At 52.2% G+C, this 23232-nt stretch overlaps 10 protein-coding genes across 10 annotated transcripts; 3 read left to right on the plus strand and 7 right to left on the minus strand.

Annotated features, from left to right (window-relative positions):
* Nucleotides 1–1782: 1782 nt before the first annotated feature.
* On the plus strand, nucleotides 1783–2019 carry HETIRDRAFT_247961 (uncharacterized protein; the record flags this gene model as incomplete). Its single annotated transcript, XM_009551147.1, has 2 exons — nucleotides 1783–1882; nucleotides 1943–2019. Coding segments are annotated over 2 exons (177 nt in total), but the record flags the coding sequence as incomplete, so codon positions are not given.
* A 721-nt stretch (nucleotides 2020–2740) lies between these two features.
* On the minus strand, nucleotides 2741–4563 carry HETIRDRAFT_428829 (uncharacterized protein; the record flags this gene model as incomplete). The annotated part of the gene is made up of 4 exons (XM_009551148.1): nucleotides 2741–3567; nucleotides 3628–3910; nucleotides 3967–4209; nucleotides 4282–4563. The coding sequence occupies 4 exons, from the start codon at nucleotides 4561–4563 to the stop codon at nucleotides 2741–2743; spliced, it is 1635 nt and encodes a 544-aa protein (XP_009549443.1).
* Nucleotides 4564–5419: 856 nt separating this feature from the next.
* On the minus strand, nucleotides 5420–5666 carry HETIRDRAFT_104475 (uncharacterized protein; the record flags this gene model as incomplete). Its single annotated transcript, XM_009551149.1, has 2 exons — nucleotides 5420–5476; nucleotides 5541–5666. The coding sequence occupies 2 exons, from the start codon at nucleotides 5664–5666 to the stop codon at nucleotides 5420–5422; spliced, it is 183 nt and encodes a 60-aa protein (XP_009549444.1).
* A 719-nt stretch (nucleotides 5667–6385) lies between these two features.
* HETIRDRAFT_324142 (uncharacterized protein) lies at nucleotides 6386–8497 on the plus strand (the record flags this gene model as incomplete). The annotated part of the gene is made up of 8 exons (XM_009551150.1): nucleotides 6386–6718; nucleotides 6814–6903; nucleotides 6969–7153; nucleotides 7219–7573; nucleotides 7629–7706; nucleotides 7817–7882; nucleotides 7939–8174; nucleotides 8239–8497. The coding sequence occupies 8 exons, from the start codon at nucleotides 6386–6388 to the stop codon at nucleotides 8495–8497; spliced, it is 1602 nt and encodes a 533-aa protein (XP_009549445.1).
* A 233-nt stretch (nucleotides 8498–8730) lies between these two features.
* HETIRDRAFT_420351 (uncharacterized protein) lies at nucleotides 8731–9348 on the minus strand (the record flags this gene model as incomplete). The annotated part of the gene is made up of 5 exons (XM_009551151.1): nucleotides 8731–8806; nucleotides 8862–8960; nucleotides 9015–9092; nucleotides 9144–9225; nucleotides 9279–9348. 5 exons carry the CDS (start codon nucleotides 9346–9348, stop codon nucleotides 8731–8733), a joined length of 405 nt encoding a protein of 134 aa, XP_009549446.1.
* Nucleotides 9349–9735: 387 nt separating this feature from the next.
* Nucleotides 9736–12633, plus strand: akr3 (Aldo-keto reductase 3). Its single transcript, XM_009551152.1, has 15 exons — nucleotides 9736–9814; nucleotides 9880–10003; nucleotides 10073–10109; nucleotides 10159–10248; nucleotides 10307–10405; nucleotides 10462–10528; nucleotides 10582–10619; nucleotides 10676–10751; nucleotides 10817–10831; nucleotides 10892–10992; nucleotides 11045–11199; nucleotides 11289–11362; nucleotides 11429–11485; nucleotides 11549–12164; nucleotides 12226–12633. The coding sequence occupies exons 1-14, from the start codon at nucleotides 9784–9786 to the stop codon at nucleotides 11629–11631; spliced, it is 1047 nt and encodes a 348-aa protein (XP_009549447.1). The 5' UTR covers nucleotides 9736–9783; the 3' UTR covers nucleotides 11632–12164; nucleotides 12226–12633.
* On the minus strand, nucleotides 11800–14175 carry HETIRDRAFT_387511 (uncharacterized protein; the record flags this gene model as incomplete). The annotated part of the gene is made up of 8 exons (XM_009551153.1): nucleotides 11800–12164; nucleotides 12226–12669; nucleotides 12744–12842; nucleotides 12897–13419; nucleotides 13479–13590; nucleotides 13644–13687; nucleotides 13750–13872; nucleotides 13931–14175. The coding sequence occupies 8 exons, from the start codon at nucleotides 14173–14175 to the stop codon at nucleotides 11907–11909; spliced, it is 1848 nt and encodes a 615-aa protein (XP_009549448.1). The 3' UTR covers nucleotides 11800–11906.
* Nucleotides 14176–15003: 828 nt separating this feature from the next.
* Nucleotides 15004–18123, minus strand: HETIRDRAFT_435640 (uncharacterized protein; the record flags this gene model as incomplete). Its single annotated transcript, XM_009551154.1, has 5 exons — nucleotides 18055–18123; nucleotides 17581–17932; nucleotides 17195–17326; nucleotides 15674–17135; nucleotides 15004–15564 (listed from the first exon to the last, which is right to left on the minus strand). The coding sequence occupies exons 1-5, from the start codon at nucleotides 18062–18064 to the stop codon at nucleotides 15004–15006; spliced, it is 2517 nt and encodes an 838-aa protein (XP_009549449.1). The 5' UTR covers nucleotides 18065–18123.
* Nucleotides 18124–18283: 160 nt separating this feature from the next.
* HETIRDRAFT_36269 (amino acid transporter) lies at nucleotides 18284–20606 on the minus strand. The gene is made up of 10 exons (XM_009550454.1): nucleotides 20114–20606; nucleotides 20008–20027; nucleotides 19733–19944; nucleotides 19474–19679; nucleotides 19275–19420; nucleotides 19091–19225; nucleotides 18725–19037; nucleotides 18599–18669; nucleotides 18459–18547; nucleotides 18284–18394 (listed from the first exon to the last, which is right to left on the minus strand). Exons 1-10 carry the CDS (start codon nucleotides 20307–20309, stop codon nucleotides 18334–18336), a joined length of 1449 nt encoding a protein of 482 aa, XP_009548749.1. The 5' UTR covers nucleotides 20310–20606; the 3' UTR covers nucleotides 18284–18333.
* Nucleotides 20607–20747: 141 nt separating this feature from the next.
* HETIRDRAFT_478606 (uncharacterized protein) lies at nucleotides 20748–23203 on the minus strand (the record flags this gene model as incomplete). Its single annotated transcript, XM_009551155.1, has 5 exons — nucleotides 20748–21039; nucleotides 21171–21263; nucleotides 21323–22419; nucleotides 22481–22937; nucleotides 22993–23203. The coding sequence occupies 5 exons, from the start codon at nucleotides 23201–23203 to the stop codon at nucleotides 20870–20872; spliced, it is 2028 nt and encodes a 675-aa protein (XP_009549450.1). The 3' UTR covers nucleotides 20748–20869.
* Nucleotides 23204–23232: the final 29 nt, after the last annotated feature.

Genomic DNA, 23232 nt, shown 5'->3' on the forward strand with positions numbered 1-23232 from the left:
AGCCCACCGTCATCACTATTGTCAATCGCTACAGGAAAGAACCAGCCACTCATAGTCCCGACGAACGCCGCCAATACGAGTACAAATCCAGCGGAGATATTTCTAAGTAACGAACAACGCCAGATCTTGCAGCTTGTGAACGAAGGAAAAAATATATTTTATACTGGGAGTGCTGGTGAGCAATTCAGTCATCTTTCTGTGTCCATATATGCGTTCGTACTGCCTTTGCATCTCAAGCTTGCGTTGAGTTGTCAGTGGAGCAATGCCTGGGAGTTGATTGCGCTGCGTTTGGGATATGCTGTATTCATTCTGGCTCTTTCAGGAACTGGTAAATCAGTCCTCCTGCGGGAGATCATCAGGTCCTTGCACAAGAAATTCGTCAGATCTCAAGATGCAGTCGCCGTGACTGCCTCTACCGGTTTGTCTAGAACTAGTCAGTCTCGTGTTGCTGCTTACGATGTTGTTCCGCGTGGGATGTATAGGCATTGCAGCTTGTAATATCGGCGGTGTAACGCTTCACTCTTTTGCTGGGATTGGGTTGGGTCTTGAGAGTGCCGAACACCTCGCAGACAAGATCAAGAAGAACAAAAAGGCCAGTGCGAGGTGGCTTCGGACGAGGGTGCTTATCATCGATGAAGGTACCTTCCTTGCAACTGTGTCTGCTCAAGTCTGCTCAATTTGAATCTTTGACAGTCTCTATGATTGACGGTGAACTGTTCGACAAACTCGCTAGGATCGGCAGTCTTCTGCGACGAAAATCAGAGCCATTCGGCGGCATTCAAGTTAGTTCGTTTTTATGCTCGACACTCATGTTCATTCCTGAACTTTTCTAATTCAATAGATCGTTGTCACGGGTGATTTCTTCCAACTTCCTCCTGTGAACAAAGGCAGCAAGCCTATGAAATTTGCATTTGAAGCAGATCTATGGAAAGTCGCAATCAAGCGGATGATCAAACTGACCAAAGTCTTTCGACAGAAAGATCAGGGTTCGTGTTTTCTCTTGCGACTTATGTTCGCGTGTCGCTCTATGAATTATATGGTAGATCAGATCTATGAACACTCTTCTTTTCTTCTACAGAGTTCGTTGACATGCTGAACGAGATGCGGTATGGCACGCTGTCTCAGAAGTCGATCGCGAAGTTCAAGATGCTATCGAGAGAAATCATTTATGAAGATGGTTTGGGTCCTACAGAACTGTGGGTTTTTGACAGCTTCACATTTCCCTTGTCTTGACAATATACCATATGTCACAGTTTTCCGCGGCGCCAGGACGTTGACAGTTCTAACAACATACGCATGGGTCGCTTGCGCGGCGAAAATCGCACTTACACTGCAACTGACAATGGCACTGCCAACCCTGAGTATCGCCAAAAGTTGCTTGAGAACCTGATGGCTCCCGAGCGGCTGACCCTCGCAACTGACGCCCAGGTCATGCTCATCAAGAACGTCGACGAGACACTTGTAAATGGCTCTATGGGCAAAATTGTGCGGTTTGCCGAACCATCAACATACGCAACAGAGGTCGGCGCGCCGGATGTACTCTTCAACGAGAAGCCATCGAGTAGTGCCGGTGGTAGTTCCAAAAAGACACAGAGGACAGAACAAAAATATCCTGTAGTCGAGTTCACGATTCCAGGAGGAGGGAGAAGAGAATATCTAGTTCTACCTGAGACTTGGAAAATCGAATTGCCAAGTGGGGAGATCCAGGCCTCCCGGATACAGGTCAGTTATGTGTTCTGCTTAGTATACAACTGAATCTTTGAACTTTCGGCAATCCTTCGAAAGCTTCCTCTCATCTTATCCTGGGCTATGTCGATACACAAATCGCAAGGGCAAACACTGGATCGTGTCAAAGTCGACCTTGCAAAAGTCTTTGAAAAAGGTGAGCGACATGCTATCGTTCATTTTGTATCTGACTCAGCCATTTTTTATCTGTTCGAAGGGCAAGCCTATGTCGCACTTTCCCGTGCCACGTCTATGGATGGTTTGCAAGTTCTGAATTTCAGCGCAGACAAGGTCAAGGCTGTCCCGACCCCCATTATACTCAAACTGACTCGCCTCTGTAGGTCTTTGTGCACGAAAAAGTTCGTGCGTGGAGCAATACTCTTGAAACTCTTACCTCGTAAGACAATACCAGTCTACGGCACCTTGCACCCCCACACTGTTCAATGAAGCAGACCGAACCATTATGATTATGCTCGACGCCTAACGAAGCAGCCATACGCTTTAGATTCTTTTTCCTCACTCGCGCAATGTCTATTGATGTTCATGTCCATGTATTATCTCCGTGGCATCGTACGACCCATCTGGACATTTACCTTGACCTATACGATGGATTACCCAAGTCAGCTGGCTCCCCGAAGATGTGATACAACATGCGCTGGATTTAGAATCTGTCTATCACACACCTCAAGATTATCTAGTGACGATGCAATGCTTTGGCCAACAAGTTTCAAGCTTCAAACGAATAGGCCCTGTCACAGGTCATCCAATTCAATCCTCCATGCTGGGTGAGCCCTCCATCATCTACAATTTTATTCTTCAATCCTTTTACTCCCTTTTGGGTTCGCAGAGCAGTTTACCAGCATCCATATTCATAACGCGTACTCTGCAGATGGCCAAAGGCTTTGAGAACAACTCTATGTATGAACCCATAATCAAAATGTAAACCCCATTAGCCCAATTGATGTGAAAAGAAGATCCCCGCGACCAAGCCATGGCCATAAACCCAAAAGTAATTCTACGCAGCACAAGCCTTGACTACCACGGCCTCACAAGCACGATAACGCTCCACCAGACTATCGTACACCGCTGTGAATTCCCTCTTCGACACCGCAACCTGACGCAAGCGCTCTACGTCCCCGGCGCGCATCTCCTCGAACGTCCCAACACCCCCGTTGTGGGCACGCCACCATGCAAACTTGGCTAACACCGCGCCACCCATGCCCGCGGCCTCCTTCGACCCCTCAGCCACGTACGTGGCCATCCCGAATAGGTCCGCAGCAAGCTGGCGGATCGCCGGGTTTGCAGAAGAACCCCCAGTGAGAATGAGCCGCCGCAAGGGCGGAGAGGAAGACGGGAGGATGGCCGCGATGCGCGACCGGATGGAGAGGAACTGAGATTCGAGGATCGCGCGGGGGTGCGCAGTCGGCGGCAGAGCGTCGACTGGTGCGATAGACGGGCTCGAGGAGAAGAAAAAGTTGCCTTTGACACCCGGCGGGATGATTTCGGGTAACGGGAAGTACAGACCCCAGTTCCCTCCATTGCCCGGCGGGGTCGTTTCGACCAGTTCATTGAACCGAGCCCAATCGGCGTTGGCGTAGCGATCACGAACCTGCTCTCGTGCGAGAGCGCCATTCTTGTAGCAAAGCATAGCGATTTGTGCGTCGAGCGTCGTCGGATGCGACAAGAGGTGAGAGGTTGTGAAGCGCGCCGGGGGAGCGTCTGCTGGAGGAATCGCTAGAAGGAATGTGGTGGAGGTCCCCAATGAGAGCACAGCGTCTCCGGGTGTAGAAAGAGCGACCATTGTAGCAGGGTTATCGCCTGTAAAAGGGGCGACGATGCATTCTGAGAATAGGCGCAAATAATGAGCGTTTTAGGATCACAGTCATATGAAGTCAAAGTCACCTGGGTTGAAGCCCCAACGTTCGGTCCACCATTTGTGTATTTTGCCGAGGACGGTACCGCCTGGGACAGGTTCTGGACCGATCTTTTCCCGAAGCTCGGGCCCTCCACAGATCTCCAGTAGATGATCATCCCATTTGCAGGTGAGAACATTCATAAGATTCATTCCACTGGCATCCGATACTTCTATCGGAGCAATCGTGCCCAAGAATAGAGAAGGCAAGAACGATGAAACCAGAGATACGCGAGAAGTAGCGGCGTATGCCTCTGCTCTCAGGCGACGAATCTGCAATACCAATGTCATGAGCCTCTGACATGAAACTCTATATCTCGGGAACATACGCGTCTGATTTGCGCCCCGGTGAAGCGCTCATATGCTCGACTGCCTGTGAGGTCCGCCAGGACCTGTGCTCCGCCGACGGCATTTTCCAGCTCACGGCACTCCCGCATCGTGGAGGAATCCTGCCAGATGGGCGCATTCGGAAGGGAGAATGCTTTCGGTGCTAATTGGACATGCAGAGGTTTGCTAGGATCCAGAGACGAGAGTGCGGAGTTAGCTTCCGCAGACCAATATACGGAACCGTGCTGCTGTAAGTCCACACAAGCCCTTCAGTACGCGTCCGATTCTGTCCGATGCTATAGATATTTCCTACTGACCTGGCCTGCCCCAGAGATCCCCATAATGCTGTTGAAATCAACACCAGCATCCTTCATTCTCTGCATGAGCAGGTCGAGGGCTTCTAACCACATGCCGACAGGCGAGGTCACTTCGCCCTCATCCGGTCCTTTCAGAGCACCATTCATAGTACCGTAGCGCGGTAGATCCCTGTCAAACCCGACGGAGACCTCGTGGACTACGGCAGAGTCCTCCGAGATCACGATGGCCTTCAACTGTTGAGTCGAGAGATCAAGCCCGAGGAATAGCGGATCGGCAGACATGTTTAAGGCGAAGAGAGCGAGGACGGAGGGGATCGGTGCGGGCGTGTTTTAAGAGCATCCCAATGAGGTCTAGAATCCCATGGGCCACGGTTTACACGATGTGTGTAGGTCTCCCAATGTTGTAAAGGGGCAAGCGGGCCGTCCGGGGTGCGGGGTATATTCGGAGCGATCCTTCCGTGCCAATTTTGATCCATCCTCGTGATCGCCGTCGGAGCCGCCGCACCATCCACTACCATCCACCAACGCACGGAAACTCAACGAATCACTCAGTAAAACATGCTCGCCTCAACCTACAACATAAGAAACGTTTTCAAACAGCCAATCCGTAAAAAATTACCCGATCCAGGAACCGGAAGCAAAGGAGAGATATGTGGGGAAGTGCGAGCGTACCGATGAAGGATCAAAGGGGTACGGTGAGTCCTTTTCCCCTCCACTACTCCTTACAACTGTGCAGTACCTCACATTTGAATAAGATTTACGTATGAAAATGACGCCGCAGAGGGCATCTATGCGCTCGATGATGACACAGACACCGGCGCTGAAGCGCATGCACTACTTGCCTTGATGTCGGGGCCCTCTTACGACGACAACGCCTACTATGTTTACGAAGAGGTCACACTCTTCTCAGATGACTCCTGTCAGGGTTCTGTATCCCGTTCGGACTCACTGCTTGCTCCTGTGTTGGCCCCGCGCTCGGATTATAAAACCTGTGGACTCTTTGACTCTCCGAGACATACTCCTCTACAATCTGACAACGAGGAATCTCTGGAAGCCTTACCTGATCTTGAAAGCGACACCCCTCTATCAGACAAGCGAGGGGATTTTTAACTCTATCTTCGACCCTAGCCCAGGTTCTCTACAGGACAACACCTTTCCCCCCGCGTTCGACGAAGATCCTGTCATTCGCAACGGTCTACATTACGGCCTTTCGGCTCGCTGTCTGTCACGGACTTACGCAAGAGGCCATCGAGGCGTACCTCGACGCCATGTACGAGACCTTCGTCTGTTTGCGAAGAGGGATGGGCCTTGAGCTGCGCGGTCTGGACACCATGGCGCGCACCCTTCTCAGTGCCGAGTAACGCTTGGATGTCGATTTCAACCATTACTTTGTGTAATATTTCGTCTGCAACGTTTGCTGGGCTCGACACGAACCGACTGAGGGCAGTCCTAATCCTGAGCCAAGATGTAGACCTTCACCAAGCCACGATTTTTGTCTCTACTGCCTGAAAATACACTCGAAGGAGCTCTAAAACCTTGTCATCTACAGTTGACTTTCAGCGTCCATGCCTTGTCCGTTATCGTAAGTGCATGCCCGGCTATTTTTGCATCAAGATCATACTTTCGTTCACACTCTCAGAAATTATTGTTTGAGCAGCGACTGCGGCCACCATCTGTTTCGTTCCACAAAATCCATAGAGATAATTCAACCTGTTGTTCTAGTAATATATAGCCGTGTTCCTTGAAAGACATCTACAGCCATGTCCTCACTAGTCGAGAGAGCGTCAGCGCAGATTTGTGACTGGCTTCTGCAGATGTGATCGGAGTTGCAATTGCTCCTGTTGTAGGAGTCTGGCTTTGCGAACTCCAAGTCCGAGTTCGGATGCTGGCTTTTCGTTTCCGGTTCCACGCCTTTCCCAACCTTGTAAATACTCACCTGCGTCCCATACCACGCCAACAACGCAGTGCACCCCTTCGTCACCTTCGTGCCATAATGACGAGCGGTGCAGATGCGAGTGGGTCCACCGTGCCCGACAAGAGGCCCGTCGACGCCTCGCCCCTCTCCGGCTCAGACTCGAAACGCGCAAGAATTCATTCGGAACTTATGGAATCATCAACGGATGCTGCTGATCCCTCTCAATCCGAAAGCATACTCGATGCTGAGTCTACATTGGTCGCTGAGGCACAGCCGGAAGGACGAAAGAACAGGTTCGCGACGAGACGGGAGTCGGCCGGCTTCGCGAAATCGCGCAAGAACAGGGAGAAGGACACGAAGAATGTTGGGAGGAGGAGCGGGAGGGGGACACGGAGGAACGACGAGACCGCGAAGGAAGGCTCTGAGGAAGAAAATGTGGACAAGGCTCCGCGACTACCGAAGAGACAGTGTGCCCTGCTCATTGGGTTCTGCGGGACGGGGTGCTCCGGGATGCAGATGTGCGTGTTCTCGCGTTCCGCTCGCCCGCCCGTGTGCTACTCGACACGTCGTGTACATCATGCGAGTGTGAATATTGACGGTAATGGTGTTGCAGACAGCCAAACGTGCGCACGATCGAGGGTGTGCTGTTCGAGGCCATGGTGAAGGCCGGTGCGGTGTCGCAGGACAACGCGGACGATCCAGTCAAGGTGCGCCTCGTTCCAATGACTAGACGGCAAGGCGCGTCGTGTGACCGCCCTGTCGCGCTTCGAAGGTGAACCTGGGGCGAGCGGCGCGCACGGACGCGGGCGTGCATGCAGCCGGAAACGTCGTTTCCATCAAGATGATCACAGACGTGCCTGACGTTCCAGACATTGTCAGCCACATCAACTCCTTTCTACCGCCCGAAATTCGGCTTTGGGGTTATGTCCGTGTGCAGAATTCGTTCAATGCTCGCGTGTGGGTCCCGGTCCTTCGTGTAATTTCACTCGTGCCGCTTACGATGCCGGGAGATTTGTTTACAGGTCTTGCGACAGCCGCAAGTATACCTACTTCTTCCCTTCATATCTTCTGATCCCCCCAAAGCCAGGGAGCGGACTGGATCAGACGTTGAACAACCTACCGCCCTCCTCTTCCGCTTCCAATGCAGCCCCCGTTGAGCAGCCCACCTCGCACCCTTTTTGGTCTGAGCTTGCACATGCAGATAGCACAAAAGAGGATGATCTGATCAGAAAGCGAAAATGGAGAGTAGGCTCGGAGATGGTTGAGAAGCTCAGAGAAATTGCGAAAAAGTTTGAAGCCAGTCACAACTTCCACAATTTCACAGTCGGCAGGGACTTCAGTGATCGGAGCACTCAGAGACATATGAAAAAGATCGAGGTATGCGCATTATCTCCTATTTTTTGTAGTCAAAATAAGTTGATTTCCTGAAAAGGTAGCTGATCCTACCGTGTATGGTGAGACGGAGTGGATTAGTGTCATGTTTCACGGGCAAAGCTTCATGCTCCATCAGGTGCGTGGTTAACAGTCCTACAACAAGATGAGAAGTCTGACCACAAACATCGCAGATCGTGAGAAACATGTCTCCAGCGTAGCTTCACTCATTGATCCCAGTCCATTTAGCGCAAGATGATGTCGGCATTAGTGCTCTCCTGTCGCACCAGCACTCCCACACAGATCATCGATGAGGTAAATGGCCGACTCGATCATTGCTTGCATCTGCTCACTCCTTGCTGGTCTCGTAGCTTTACGGCCCGCGGCAGGTCCTCGTACCGAAAATGCCTTCCCTTGGCCTCCTGCTCGAACACCCGATCTTTGAATCTTACAACGCCAAAATCGCGCGCGTAAATGATAAGCTTTCGCCGACCGACCCGCTATATCGACCCCCAATCGACTTCGACATATACAAAGACGCGATTGAACAGTTTAAGCAGGAACACATCTACGATCGGATGAGGGACATCGAAGATCGAGGCGGAGTGTAAGTATTATCTCCCTCCGGCAATCTGTATCCCGCTGCACGCTAATCTGGGATGCTCGTGTAGGTTCGACGCTTGGGTGCGTTCAATCGATGCGTACTCTGGCAACGACCTTGCCTACCTCAATACGAAGGGCATCATTCCACCGTCCGCCGTTATCAAAAAGGGCGAGCGGAGGGCAAACCCTTTGAAAGAGCGAAGGAAATTTGACGTGACATCTTTCTCTTCGAGTGGGAAGATCGATCTTGAGATAGACGAAGAAGAAGGGGAGGCAGAACAGGAGAGCACGCTGGACAAAGCAGAGCTGGCTGAGATGGAAGGATAGCGATCGAGCTGTTTGGATAACAGTTCATGGCGTTCGGTACTCCGCCCTTGGAAGTCAATGGTGTAACGTGAAGATACGTGTATCTATAGTCATATGCTGTCACCTGTCAACCACCCCAAAAATTTAACTCACACGGAGCCCGCAGCTAACGAAAATTTGCCCATGAGGCGAAAAGAAGAAAAGGGAAGACCTGGTAAGAAGTGTAATGATACATGAGGGATGGGCGTGTAGGCCTAGCTCTGGAACTTCCGCATCGACTGGATCTCGTCCAGGAGTACTTGCAGTTGGTCGTCATCGATTTTCACAAGACTGTAGGGTATATTTATCAGGAAAGGGGCTGTGGGGTTGAGGGCACTTGACGCACCTTGGGATGATGCTCTTGGCTTCTTCCGCGTCAGCTGGACAGAGGTTAGCAATCTGTGCCGTCTCGAATTGTGTCAGGGCGTCCTCTCTCCGGAGTGTTCTGTGCAAATCAGAAATGAAGCGGGTTGGAGACACACAAGAATCGTGCACGTACTCTCGGACTGCAGAGGCAGAGTCGGTCGTGTTGAACTTCGTGAAGGTCTTCACGTATTCAAGCGTTTTATTGTAGACCCTGAAAGCGGGTGTAAGCAGACGAAGGAGAAGATGACGCGAGGTTCCGTACGCCGTGTCTGGTGCATCCTGTTCCCGGTTTTCCAAAAGGTATTTCACCTCTGAAATCAGCAAGCAACCTGCATTGTTGAACTCTGGAAGCAGAGGGTTCAGGGTGTATGCAGGAGTCTACAGCGATGCCACGTGCCTGGGCCGAGCTTTAACGCAGCGGCATCTTCCTCCTCGATATTGGGCCTGTGGCGCAAACGGGTAGTCATTAGGAAACTCGCCGGGCTTGTTTGGCAAGAGCCTCCGTTTTCATCACGGCCAAACAGAGAACAAACAACTGCGACAGGCGACGTCGCGCTGACATAAGTTTATGGTTCACCACGGTCCCGTCGGAGGCTACAGGTAAGCGTCGAGGCAGAGCCACCGCCTTCGACGTGAATCAGCAACGCGGACATCCACAAACGAGAACCCGTTTCTCTCTTGTCTTGCGCATGCGCGTCCCCTCGATGTCAGCCAGGCTTCAATGCATGCGTTTCCATCCCGCTCAGCCTCACTTATTTCTCCGGCTGTCCCGGAACTGCAAGGGTTCCATCATGCACATGACCGCATACAATTCTTGTATATAACCCAGAGCGGATAGCTGTCAAGGTAGTAACAGCCCTGTTCCCTCTCACGACTTGTACCAACTCTACAAATAACACAAAATGTCTGCCCCTGCGAAGAAGATGCCCTATGGTCTGTACTTTCCAGTGCCGCGTGCTTGACCTCCATCTGAACGGTCATCTTGCCATTCTGTGTAGTCCGCCTCGGCAACTCTGGACTGAAGATCTCCAAGCTCATCCTTGGGACCATGCAGTTCGGCGACCCCAACTGGCAGGGTTGGGTCCTCCCCGAGGAGGAATCTATCAAGGCGATCAAGGCGGCGTGAGTGACGCTGAACTGCACCGATCCGATCATCTGCGGATCTAATAGCTGACGCTGCTTGGCATCTAGCTACGACGCGGGTATCCAGACGTTCGATACCGCCGATGTGCGTTGCCCGTCACGCGTTTTATATGGTCTGCTGATGTTCTGTGTAGACCTACTCGAACGGCTTGTCTGAGGTCGTATTGGGCAAGGCTATCAAGCAGTTGAACTTGCCTCGTGATGAGATCGTCGTTATGACCAAGGTTGGTAATCTTGGGGCTCGTTTGCCGTTGAGAAGCCGGCAACTGAATATATTTCCAGTGCTACTGGGTCGTTGGACGCGTCCCCAGCGATAGTTACATTACTGTCTACAGCCCAGACGATAAAGGATACGTCAACCAGCACGGTCTCAGCCGCAAGGTCAGTTTTTGGTGCGGTGGTCTTTGGTTACTGAGAGTTTACCTGGAATTTTCTAGCACATCTTTGACTCCGTCAAGGCAAGCTTGGAGCGCCTCCAGCTTGACTACATCGATGTTTTCCAATGTATGCCGGCGGCACTGCATATACTCCGAAAGTTTGGCTCATCTATTTCATAGGCCACAGATTCGATCCCAACACTCCCATCGCAGAGACTGTGAGGCACCCCTCGTAATGGTTGGAGGCGGTCTCAACTAAGTCCTGAATTTCCAGATGCAAGCCCTTCACGATGTGGTTAAGGCAGGCTACGTTCGTTACATCGGCATGAGCTCTTGCTGGGCGTACCAGTGTATGTTGCTATCTTACAGTGCTGCTATTTGACTGATTTGAAATTCTCGGTCGACCGGCGTGTAGTCCAGGCCATGCAGAGTACGTTCATTTTCACCATGCTCATACCCTACGAAGAATCCTTATGTTCATTGTCTATAGACTACGCCATCGCGAACAATCTCACGCCTTTCATCTCGATGCAGAACCACTACTCTCTGCTGTACCGTGAAGAGGAGCGCGAGATGATGCCTGCTCTCAAAGTGCGCTCCCCTTATGCTTGGTCTATGCGAGGAAATCTCACGCTCTCATCAGATGCTTGGAGTCAGCTCCATCCCCTGGTCTCCCCTCGCCCGTGGCTTCCTCACTCGCCCGGCCAACAGCCAGGTCAAGACCAAGCGGACAGAGACCGACCCTTATGCCGCATATCCCTTCCCCGCCGAGTCAGGCGCAAACGTGACGATCGGCCGGTGCGTTGTTCTAGTCTCATGTCTTTCCTATTGTTGCTCGTATCTACTGGTAAGTTTGACGGAATGCTCACTGTGAAACGCGTCTATAGTGTCGAGGAGATCGCCAAGAAGAAGGGCGTCAGCATGGCTCAGATCGCCGTTGCATGGATTCTCTCCAAGGACCGTCAGTCTACCCCTTCTTTACTCTTTAATCCATCCCAAAAGCTGACATCATGGCATTTGTTACTAGCTGTCGCTGCGCCGGTCGTTGGTCCCACAAGCATCAAGAGCTTGCTCGACCTCGTCGGTACGTGAAGTCTTTGCCCTATCTTTAGTTCGCCTCTCTGATATCGATGACTTGCTGTAACAGAGGGTGTGCACGTCAAGCTTACCGACGAGGAGATCAAATACCTTGAGGAGGCTTATCGGTCTCAGAGCATCATTGGCCACTGAGTGTTGCGTTTGCTGGCCCCAACTTATCATCTTGTAAACGATAGAAAAAAAGTGTAAACGATGTAGCACCTACGAACCCGCAATGTGATTGATACTTCTTGCTATGTGACTTGCATTTCCGTACCTTTTGTCATGCTTGAAGAAAGGTAGAGCGGTATCGCAGATACGGAATTTGTCAATTCATTCGTATGTCATTGGCATTTGTATTTGTACAACTTCATACACAATACAGTATCCTCCGCAAGAGTCTCATGAAATACACCTCGCTCAACATCTCAAGCAGCCGGAGGCAGAGGCGCGCCTCCTCCCCGCCCTCCCCCACCACGACCTAGCCGCCCCCTCAAGGCAAGTCCCCTGCCAGCAAAGCCGATGCGAAAAGGCCCACCCATCATACGTCCCGGCAGCAGAGGCAGCCCATGCGGGTCTTGCGGGAGCTCAGAGGTGGATCGCCCTGGCCCGCTCGGAAATCCGCCCGGCATCCGCTGGTCCGCAGCGTTGCGCTCGGCCTCAGAAGGTTCTTCTTCGTTGTCGGGCTGCAAGCGGACGGTGAGCAGTCCGTATGAGGGACGACGATGGAAATGATAAAGTACGCACGTCGAGGCCGATCACCAGGGCGCCTGTGTGCCACCCCGCCGCAGACGCCGCGAAACAAAACTTCTCCCCGGCCTTTTTCCTTCCGAGATTGAAATCCACCTCAGCGGGCTCCTCGACTTTGGGCGGCTCGAGCAGCCACCTCCGCGTTCGCGCCGTCTCCACGTCTTGCGGCGTCTGATACCCCCCTGGGGCGCCGAGCGGCAGGTCTGTCGGAATCCCGAGGCCGAGCGCGCCATGGGAGTATGAGCCCCAGGTCAAGAGCTGCCCGGTCGAGGTGAGCGCGCCGAAGTGGTAGTCTCCGAGCATGACAGAGATGATGGAACGGTCTTGCAGGGCAGGCATGATCTCAGGCGTGGAGTTGGCCGAGGTTTCGGTGTCGCCCATGAGGGTGGTGGAGCTGGAGCCAGTTGAGTAGGCGACGAAAGTGCGGAAGTGGGCGGAGACCTACACAGAGATATGCGAAGATATGGATGAGCAAGATCAGTTGACAGTGCGGGGAGAGCGCAGAAAATCCTCACATGCGTGATGTGCATTGCCCTTGGAGGTTTACATCTAGGATTTTCGCCCGCGAAGGTGGGGTGTTGACAGACTAGACTAGCTTCGCTGAAGCTGGGCAACTGCAATCTGTTGTGAGTAGGCGCTCAAAAAGAGAGACAGGGGTTTAAGCTCACGTATTCCCAGCGGCTGTGAAGATAATCCTCTTCGTTTGTTAGGCCACCGAATTTAAGGACATGACCCTTATTCGTAAGGCCAATAATGATATTATCATACGCGGCGATCTTGATCAACTTCGTCTCTTCGTCCAACTGCTCTTGGGACAAACCAGTATCTGGGAGGACAGGAAGCACAGGTATCGCGGGCAGCCTGAATGGCTCAGCCTCTATGGTGCTCATGACGCAAGGAATAGTATGGTCTGAAGTGGCATAGGCTTGCTTATCTCCCGCAGCATCCAATTCTTCGGATTTCGCATCTAAGACCTGTTTTAGGGTGCCGCTGTACGGCCAGTACACGAGGACATCTCTGGAGGTGGTGAGGATTGACGAAAATGCCCAACCGCTCTCGATTTGTGCCGGTGTCGTGTCTGGCGAGTGGCAATCAAGGAGAGCAGACTGGAACCGGAAAGGCCGGCCCCAACTGAGGAACGTCCAGACCTGCAGTTTGGCATCGAGAATCATAGTATGCAATCTTCCACAACTGAATAAATTAAAATTCAACGCGCTTCGTTCGAAAAGCCGACAACAGATATAGCATACCTGATGCTACGGACGGGCTCGGGTACTATAAGTCTGTGGGGAACTTGTGCACACTTGTGCGGTATGGAGAAGCCCTCGCTGTTCAGCGCCATATTTTGCCCATCCAAGGTACCTGACCCACCATTCTTAACAGACAGATGCATGTATGTAGTATGAACAACGTACCCCAGACATAAATGGACCCTTGGGAGTCCAATGCATGGAAGGACCTGTTCGATGGTAGACTTCAGCAATCAATTTTGTCGATGATCGACATAAGGATTTCCCCCACATTCCACCAGCGGTCAAAGAGACAATTCGCACTCCAGGGATCTTTACTTCTACGGGAAAGGGAATGCCAGGTCCCCTGACTTCGGGCAAGGACTGCAAACCGAGCCTTCCGTTTCCACGAGTTCTATCGAGCAACGGAATCAGCACAACGAGCTTCGTAGTCGTGCATCAACAATCCATACCCCCAAACAAACACCCGCGGGCGACTCAAGCCATGATACAACGCCTTCCACCCGTTTCTCTGCGCAGTCTCATTTCCCGAGAAGTTGAAGTCCCTCTCGCATCGCCGTTTCCAAAAGGTGTCATCGGCGCAGATCGACGCGAAGAATCTGTTGGTTGACCCAAGGAGGAGAAGGTCACGGATGGGGAGAAGAGGAAGAAGGTGATCTAGAAGGACCTCGACAGGTAGGTCATGTACAGACGGCATTCCGAAACGTAGGAATAACGAACAAAGAAAACTCGGATGATCTGGTCAAGAGTTACTGGTGACTATCCTTGGAGTCAGCTAGAATCATTCGACGGTGCTGAATTGGCTGCGGCGTTCCTGAAGTCAGCCACAGCCGATTCTTGATACATGAGCGTACGTACAAGGTACCGGGAACAACGTCTTCGTCCTTAGTATGATGGCACCTTCCCTACAATCGTATCCTTTGATAACCTTCTCATTCCAAATCTGCGAGTCAAAGTATTCTGCTAAACAAACCTGATCTCGAACAGATCTTAACCTGCCATGACGTCACGGCGCGAGACAGCGGCTCAACACATGAGTTGCCGTTGTACAGACTGTATGTATATGTATTTCTACGCGAAAAATGCAATATGAACAAGTAATATGTAACGGGCCAAACACATCCGACTCGCACATGAACGCCGTCCCGTAACACCCTCATCCCCCGCAACATAGTCGAATACAACAAGAAAAGGACAGAAGAGAGGCAGAAAAAGAGAGAGAAAAAGAAAAAAAAAAGAAAAGGGCGTGCCCTGAGCAAGATGCAAAAAATCGCATGTCCATAGGCTCGAGCCGTGGGGGCACGCAAACTTTGAAAATCGACGACGTGACTGTGACCTCAGCCACAGCATGTATCGATGCAGACACTATGACCGGCCGCCCTTACCCTCACTACCGTCCTCAACCTCTAGACTTCCCAACTTCTTGATGATCGCCTCTACTGGCACATCCTTACCAGCACTGGCGGTTTCTTCCTGAGCACACGAAAAATAATTCCAAATTAGCCAGTTTGTGCAAGAATTTTTTTTAATGATAACTTGCGTTGGGGTCGAAAAGCTCCACATTCTTTGGCGGCGGCCGCTCATAAGTCTTGTCTGGCTCGTCGAAGCGCAAACCACTCGCCACCGGCGCCGCAGCCGCCCCTCCAGCGGTGACGGTAGTACCACTAGTTGCGCCACCGGTAGAGCTGGTGAGAGCACTGCTATACGATGTCTGCCCATTCGGGGGCACTATCGACCTTGCTGAAGACCCATTATTCCACGCGCCATAGGGCACGGTCATTGCTGTACGTTTCTCTGCCACACCCGCGCCACCTAATGGGGGGAAGTCTGCTGGTTGCAGTGCAACTGGAGCGGAAGCCCCATGGTGTGGGGCCCGTGTCGATTCGTTCTGTTGGGCAGGTGATGGCATATTGTGGGCTTGGCTGTGGGCGTGAGAATTGTTGCCATGTCCGTGATCGTGATTGTATGGTGGGCGAAGGGAAGGCTGAGCGACGAGGCCAACGGCCCAGTCTGGTCGGGCGGGGAGAGGGTGCTGCGAGGACGTTGTCGATGTGAAGGTCCGCCGCGATGACGAAGATGTTGATGACTGAAAGACCCCAAGACGGATCATGAAAGATGTATGGAACGAGTCATATCAGCAATGGTGAAACACGACGAAAATTATACGGAAGCGAGCAAAACGAAGAATGACTCACTGCCGTCGACGACGCTTCGTCACCAGTTCCTGCAGGCGTCCTGTGACCCGCACTTCCACTCGAATTTCCCGATGTCCTTCTCACAGAGTGCAACCGTGGACCTACAGGCACGTTGTTCTCACCGAAACCTGCTCCAGGACCCACCCTCATACCTCCGTTGTGGCCTATGCTAGGGCCCGAACCAAGGCCACCGAGATTCCCTACAGTACCATACGAGTGCCCACCGTTACCAACTCCAGGTCCGTAACTCCAAGCACCCCTTGGCCTTGGTTGTGGCCCTCTCCTACCTTGCCCGTTGGCTCCTTGGCCCCCATTGCCGCTTGTTGCATTACGCGGTGGCGCTCTGAAGGGCCCGCTAGATCCATTGCCGTTGTTTTGAAGCCCACCGCCATTCATTTGTGGCGCTTCTAGAGGGTACATCGACTGCCCAGGGGCTTGCATTGGTGATTGGATGTGCGGAGCATGGACTTGAGGGGCAGGCGGCGGGTAGTAGGGCATCGCATACGGCGGGTATGCAGGAGAAGGTGCATACGACCCATATGGTACACCGTGCGGCGGGGATGGTGCGGCCGAATGAGCTGCTCCCTGTGGACCAGACGCCGGTTGCCATCCATATGCGCCCATATAGGAAACCGGCTGAGGAGGTTGATGAGTTGGAACATAGATACCCTCTCCAGGACTGGAAGGATCGGAGTTAGGTAATGGATGCTGAGGAGGGGCATACGGATAGGGAGGAAAGAAATATGGTGCGTAGTAGGGTTGGCCTGCGACTTGATTGGGATGAGGCTGGTAGTACATGTAAGGGGGCATGTAGCCCTGGGGAGCCTGGGTAGATGCTTGAGGTGTATCGTAAGGTACGTGTGGTGCTGGCGGTTCGTTGTAGAGGGAGGCATATGAGATGGTAGGGGATGCAGCGCGAGAGTTACGAGAGCTGTTAGGGTGCGCGGAAGAGCGCAAGGACCGGGACGACGATCCAGCAGAGTTTGCTCCGGAGCCTCCCCGCCGAATGTCCTTCTTCTCGCGTCCAGCAGGACCAGACCACTCGCTCTCCGTTGCAGCGCTGCTAACTGAGTCATCAAGATCCCCAGCGCTGCTACTCCCTCCTCCACTCGTTGATGCTGAGCCCGAAACAGCGCTGAACGTGGATGAGCTCGCGCTCATGTCATTTTCCTTTTCCTTAGCCTTTTCCATGAAGATCCGGGACCGGGCTTCGTTATACAAAGCCTCCCGCTGCTCCAATGTGAGGTGCTTTTTCGCGCTGCCCGGCGCATTACTACGCCCACCCTGGCTACTAGCCTCCGAGGGCTCAATATCAGACATGTCCGGGTCATCCCCCGTGACAGAACTTGTCCGAGACTGGGGCGTACTACGCATTCGCTCTTGTGGAGTGCGGCGCATGATTTGGAAAGCAGGTTGCGTAGTCGATTCCGCCGGAACGAGGTCAGAGATTCGTCGCATGGGACTGATAGAGGTTGACTGTAAGTCACATTGAGCTCGGATTGCCGTAATGGGGATACTTACACTTTACTCTCTGGGGCGGCGTGGAGGTAGTAAGCCTTGCCGTCTTGCTCAAGTGTGACTTTGTAGTAAGCCGTACATCGGTGAACCAGAAGACGCTGATATGTCGACGACGGAGACACCTCTACGCGTGGCCTTGAAACGATCGAGAATCAGGTCATCGTCCCAAGATACTGTGAGACTGCAGACGAGCGGAGAAAAACTGAGCGACCTTCAGTCGTCGAGCAAATATGAAGCCTCGACATTTCCGCCCGACAAAACTGACCCGTCGTTGTAATGACTGATCGGAACACGTTTATCGTCTAATTTGGACATCAACCCCACGCGACCCCACATTTTTGGTCGTTGCAATCGAACCTCTTTTGACAGCCAAGGAGAAGATAACTCACTTTCTTTCACTGATGAGGCCCTCCATCAGTTCTCCGACGCGAAGAACAAATAATCTTTCCTTGCCCCTTAGCGCCTCGATGATTGCCCGGTCGACCTCCGCAAGACCAGTTTCTCTGTGCATGTCCTCGGTGTCGAGGCCCAAATTGCTTGTAGGGTCTGTTGAAAAAGCCTGTAGATCATCTACCGTCGAAGACGGAGCCGTGTGGCTTGTCGAAATCAGTTGAGAGCCGCTGGGGGAAGTTGCGGGGGGTCTCATTAGACCGACGGTGGCGGCCATTGTTGCTGGACTTGACGACATCGCTCTGGAGTCAAGGATGGATAGAGGGAGAGATGATGGCGCCCGTGGGATTTCTATCAGGATTGCATTCAAGGAAGGACGATGAGCGTCGAGCACGGGACAGACGCGAGAGGAGCGTCGCTCACTGAGAACGCCCCTTACTGGCGATCTGAAGAAAAAGAAGAAGGAAACTGACCAAGAGACATTAAAAGATGCTTGTGGGTCTATGCGTGTTTCAAAGGAGATCAGAACGACAAGAAACGTGCATCAGGTCAGAGGGGAAGCCGTCGTCGGTGCAAAGCCAGTCGTTGACGCCGCTTGCTCCTAATTAGGCTTCCATGGCCTCGCTTGGTAAGCCATTATATTGGTTCCAGCCACCAGCCCACACCGCCTTTCAAGATGCACAAGCCTTGGCTATTGCTCCGACACCGTATATTCAGTCATATCGTACATCATCTGTTTACGCTAATGGAATTCAATGTGCGAGTTTTCCGGTCGCAGCAGGGTGTACCACCTGATAGATGTTGAAGCTTAAGCTGCGTGCCGAGCCAAGTATACCTCAGTCCTCCTTCATCAGCCGACATTTAATGATACACGTACCAGAATACAAGGATGAACGTCCCATATACCGCCAGCGCTAACGCTGCACAGTTCAGGAGTCTGCTTGAGTCGGCATCATCTCGAGTCATCTGTGAATCCGCAGTAAGCATGATGTCTGCCTACCGCATGATCCCGCATACCTTCCAGTAAAATAGCCCGGGCAAGATGAACGAGATTGTTGTAGACCCAGTAGCTCCCACAAAGGATAGAACTGCGAAAAGTCAGCGCCTCAACACCCTGACCAAGCAGGACCAAAGTCCACTTACCCATCTGTAGATCATCCACGAAATATGCAATCGTAAACCCACTCGCAATGATCGCAGCAGTCAATACTGTGTGTTTCAAGGGGGTCATATCTCCTGCGTCGTGCTCGTCCTCATCTTCATAAGGCTCCTCGTCATCACCCACACGCTTCACTTCCACAGGCACGGCCCCGAAGTGAAAAACCTTGTCCAGGCAGTTCCGGCACGGATGCACTTGCAACGGATAAGAAAACATGACAAGAATTGCAATGGCCAACTGTCCTACTGCAATGAAGAGGGAAGTTGATGGGTACATAGCAATGATGTTAGCACCGACCTTTGAAACTTCATCAGCGAGGTATCATCATCATGGAAATCGCCTTTACTCACATTAGAACCAAATGTTAGATATCCAAATAGAGCGATAATTTCATAGGTTAACGTAGCAGACCCGATGGACGAGCCAATGATGATGTTCATACGGTGCTGAGAGTTGGTAACGACCTCATTGAAAATAGGGAAAAGCTGAAGAAGCTAGTCAAGCATCGCCACAACAAGATATATTTCCACGTACGTTCTGAGCACATGTAAATGCAAATACTTGTATCGGGAACGTCGACACGAAGTTCGGCGTGAATTTAATAAGGTGTATTTCGCCCGGTGCAGGCGTGCCCTCGACTGGGTGGAAATAACACACAATAACAATGACGACCAAGTAGGCTGAGTTCACTATGATGAGCATCCCATATACAAGAGACTCGCGTGACACCTACCGACGGAGAACAGAGCAATATAGCTTGTATGTCTAAGGCTATCCAGTCGTCTGAGGAACGCAAGCGGCACGAGTATAACCATAAGGAGCGTGATCCAATTTCGGCCATCGAGTGCCCACGCTGGTGGGTTGGTATCTGGCGACGTGAGATCGTGGTATAACGACGCTACAACATTCGGAAGCAGAGACTTGATAATTATGAGGTAACTGCATGTCTTTCAATTAGTCGCAACGAATAACAACGTGTAAGTAGGCCGAACCTGATAGAAACGCCGAAGCACTTGATCGCAATCGCCGCATCGAAAAATACGGCTGCCCTTGGGAAAGTGAGGTTCGCGACGGCAAAGAAGGACGCCCGGCGATGTGGCGCTTTGCGCGCGCAAGCGGAGAGGAGGTAGAGACCAAATGCTGCTACGCTTCCCGAGAAGATACATGTAATCATGCCAGGAATGATTCCAGCTGAAGCCATGGCCTGTTTTGGGGATACGAGTCAGTAGGGAGGTCAGCATGATAGGGGTAGATACGCGAAACTAACAAGGGGAAATGTGAGCATTCCTGGAAAGCAGTATTAAATCTCATGAGCACCATGTCGTCCGTGAGGAGAGTTGGACCACGGTGAGTGGACGGCGACCAAGACTCACCGCTGCCAATGATCGTATTCGCCAGATTGCTAGCACTGCTCATCAATGTTGCATGGCCTTGCCTCTTCTCTACCGGTCTCTCGCTCACTCCCCGTGAAACGGTACCTCCCAACAACGTACTCCCCTCAGACTCCCCTGTACCCTCCACTCTCTCCACCTCTCTCACATCTTCTGTAGCGCTGTAGCTTTGCACCATCTCGTACTCTTCAATATGCTCTGATCCCCAACTCAAATCGCGTACAGACTTGTCCTTCACGGCTCGCCGTTCCGGAGTTGTGAGTGTTTGGGCGGTGCTGAACTCTACCGCGCTCGCACTGGCACTGGCAAGGGGAATGCTCGGTGGTGGATAACTCAACCAAGCCAGAGTCCGAGATCGAGATAGGGATAAAAATAGTCCGTGAGGCGCTTATTTACCCCTTCACGCTCAAGAATTGTCCCTGAGGCTCCTCGAGGCGGCAAGCCTGACGATACAGTGAGCACGCCGTTAGATATGTGGTGGTGCTCAGGCGAAAGCTATCACGTTGCCACAGGTCGCCACACCAGAGGCTTGCGTACGTAATGGAAAAAACATGATTGGACAGAAGAGTTTAGACCAATTCAGAGCGGGTTTGCAGACTCTGGATGGGTCTGTGCTGGAGGACATAGATCATATTGTGTAACTAACAACAGTGGAGAGGGGTATCACCGGAAGACAATATAACCCACAAGACAACAAGAAAAGAGACAGCGAAGGAATATCAAAGCGACAATTCGACATCAGGCAGCTGAGGGAAAACTGAGCGAATAAATATGCGACAACTGGAGGACCAAAAAAAATACGGTGCAGGACGTTGGAGAAAACATGAGCACCACGGCGGTATAAGCCTGGAGCCCAGGAGATCGATGAAAGTTCATGATCTCAAGAAGACGCGAAATAGATGAGGAAGATGCGGACGAGACTATGCCCGCGAGACCACTTCGGCGAACTTGCTCCTTTTCCGCCCCTCTTCCCTCTTTGACCGTGACTTCCTCACGTTTGCCATCATCTGTTGCGCGTACGGCGATAATTCGGAGGAAGACGCTGGAGAGGGCGCATGGTGAAACAGAGTACGTGAGCGAGCAGGCGTGACGGGCGATTTAGTCTTGTTGAAGTTCACATGAAGATGAGGTTCTGAGAAATTGAACAGGTCAACCAAGCGAGCATCAGGTTAACAAAATATTGAAACGCACTGGTGCCGGATGCCTTTGATAACTCGATCGAAGCGTTGGGGCTTGGAGTATTCTCTTTGCCAACATCTGTCAGCGGACGAGCTCTGGACGGCTTTGACTTGGCTGCAGTGGGCGTGATGGTCTCGTTCCCGACCTGTGACATACTCGGCTCGTCAACGAGACTCCATGCCGCCGATCCACGCGAGGTTGACCGCTGCTGTCCCTTTCGTGAACTCACGGGAGTGCGCGGTGCGGAATTAAGCTTCAGCTTCTTCGAGGACGCGTTGGTAGTTGCGCGTAAAACGTCGCGCGTGGGGATCTGTGACGGTCTGATACTTGATTTGGTACTCTCCTTGGATACCCGGCGCTGGGATGGCTCTTGAGCTCGTGGCGTCTGAGTTTCGAAGGGGTTATCTATGAGAATGGAACTGCGGGGACCACGAGGACCTCGGGGGATCCGGCTCGTAGGAAGATTCGAAGGGGTCACCTGAACCTGTAGTGCCTGAGAGCCTTGGCGCAACATACTATCAGCAACGGCAACGGGAGTCCTGTTCATGATCATCGCCGTTTGTGGGGGATCGTCATATATCGAGCCGGTCGAGGACGGGGACTCCTGCTTTGGAGATCGCGATGAAGGGATCGAGTCAAAGGCATCCCTTCGACTGGAAGAAGGTATCGCAGTAATAACGTTAAAATCGGGAGAGTTGGCACTCTTTGTCGAGGGGTCGGCATTGAGGTTGGGAGGTATCGCGGGAAGTAGGTGCTCTGAGTCGTCAGACGAACGAGTCTGCCTCGGAGTCTCTCCTCGCCTATCTTTATCCAACAAGAAGCCGAACACCTCTGATGCGCGATGAGGCGTGGATAAATCTTGTTGGCCTGAGGCGTGGGTATCATTTCTTGCCTCCTCTGAGTCAAGGCTGAGCTCCACTTCCATGGAAGAAATGATGCGGTCGTTGTCAAAATCTTCGTTCGAATGATCGTCTGCGTAAATGAATGTGGTGTCTGTTTTGACAGTAATCGTTTTGTCATGTGCGTTACGTGCGCGACCGCCTGCATCGAGTCCAAAAGGTTCAAAGGAAGGCATCACAGAACTCCGTGCTCGATGATCGATTCCTTCGCTAATGGTTGAAGTCCCCCCATCAGCGATTTGGCACATTGAGGAAAGTAGAGACATCTTACTCAAGAAATCGTTCAGCCCAAGAGATGTCACCTTCAATCGCATCTCCGTTCTGTGTAGCGGACTCTGGATTGCCCAGTAGTTGGCGGAGCGTAGAACCATTCCTCTTCACTTGAGCGCGTCCTTCCTTAACGGGACTGTTGGAAAATGCTTTGTTATCGAGTTGTCCATGACTGTCGTACATGTCCAATAGGCTGACAACAGAAGGGTCCTGGCGAAGCCTATACATGCGATTCTGGTCTCTCGGAGTGATGGCGTGTCTGCGAGATTGTTGAGGTAAGCCGTTATCGCTGCAGTCGCGTGTAGGCGTTTCGATGGGAGGGTTGGCATTTGGGAACTCTGTGCACGCTTCGATCTTGCGATCGTGAACTTTAACAGAATACTTTCCACGCGTTTGAATGCTGGCAGCGCGATTTGGAGAGGGTACAGGAGTTACGTTCAAGCCATTGATCGGATGAGCTGAGGAGTTTGATTAGTTCTACTTCACGGCTCGGTGGCTACGTTTGAGACTCACGAAGAGGCGGTAAAGACGCATAGTCTACTTCGGAGACGACGGAGAAGTGAGCGGAAGATGAACGGAGTAGGCGACTAGCAGTGGCCTCTTGTTCTTCCTCGATTTTCTCCCTATCCTCTCGGCTGATTGGGATCTCACCTAGTTGCTCAACGGCGCGTCTCTTCTTGTTCCGCCGGCTTCCCATGGACAAGAGCCTCTTCAAGAAACCCATTTCGATGGTCGTGTGGTATGTACTTGACA

Source organism: Heterobasidion irregulare (assembly GCF_000320585.1).
Source record: "Heterobasidion irregulare TC 32-1 unplaced genomic scaffold scaffold_08, whole genome shotgun sequence".
Lineage (NCBI taxonomy): Eukaryota > Fungi > Basidiomycota > Agaricomycetes > Russulales > Bondarzewiaceae > Heterobasidion > Heterobasidion irregulare.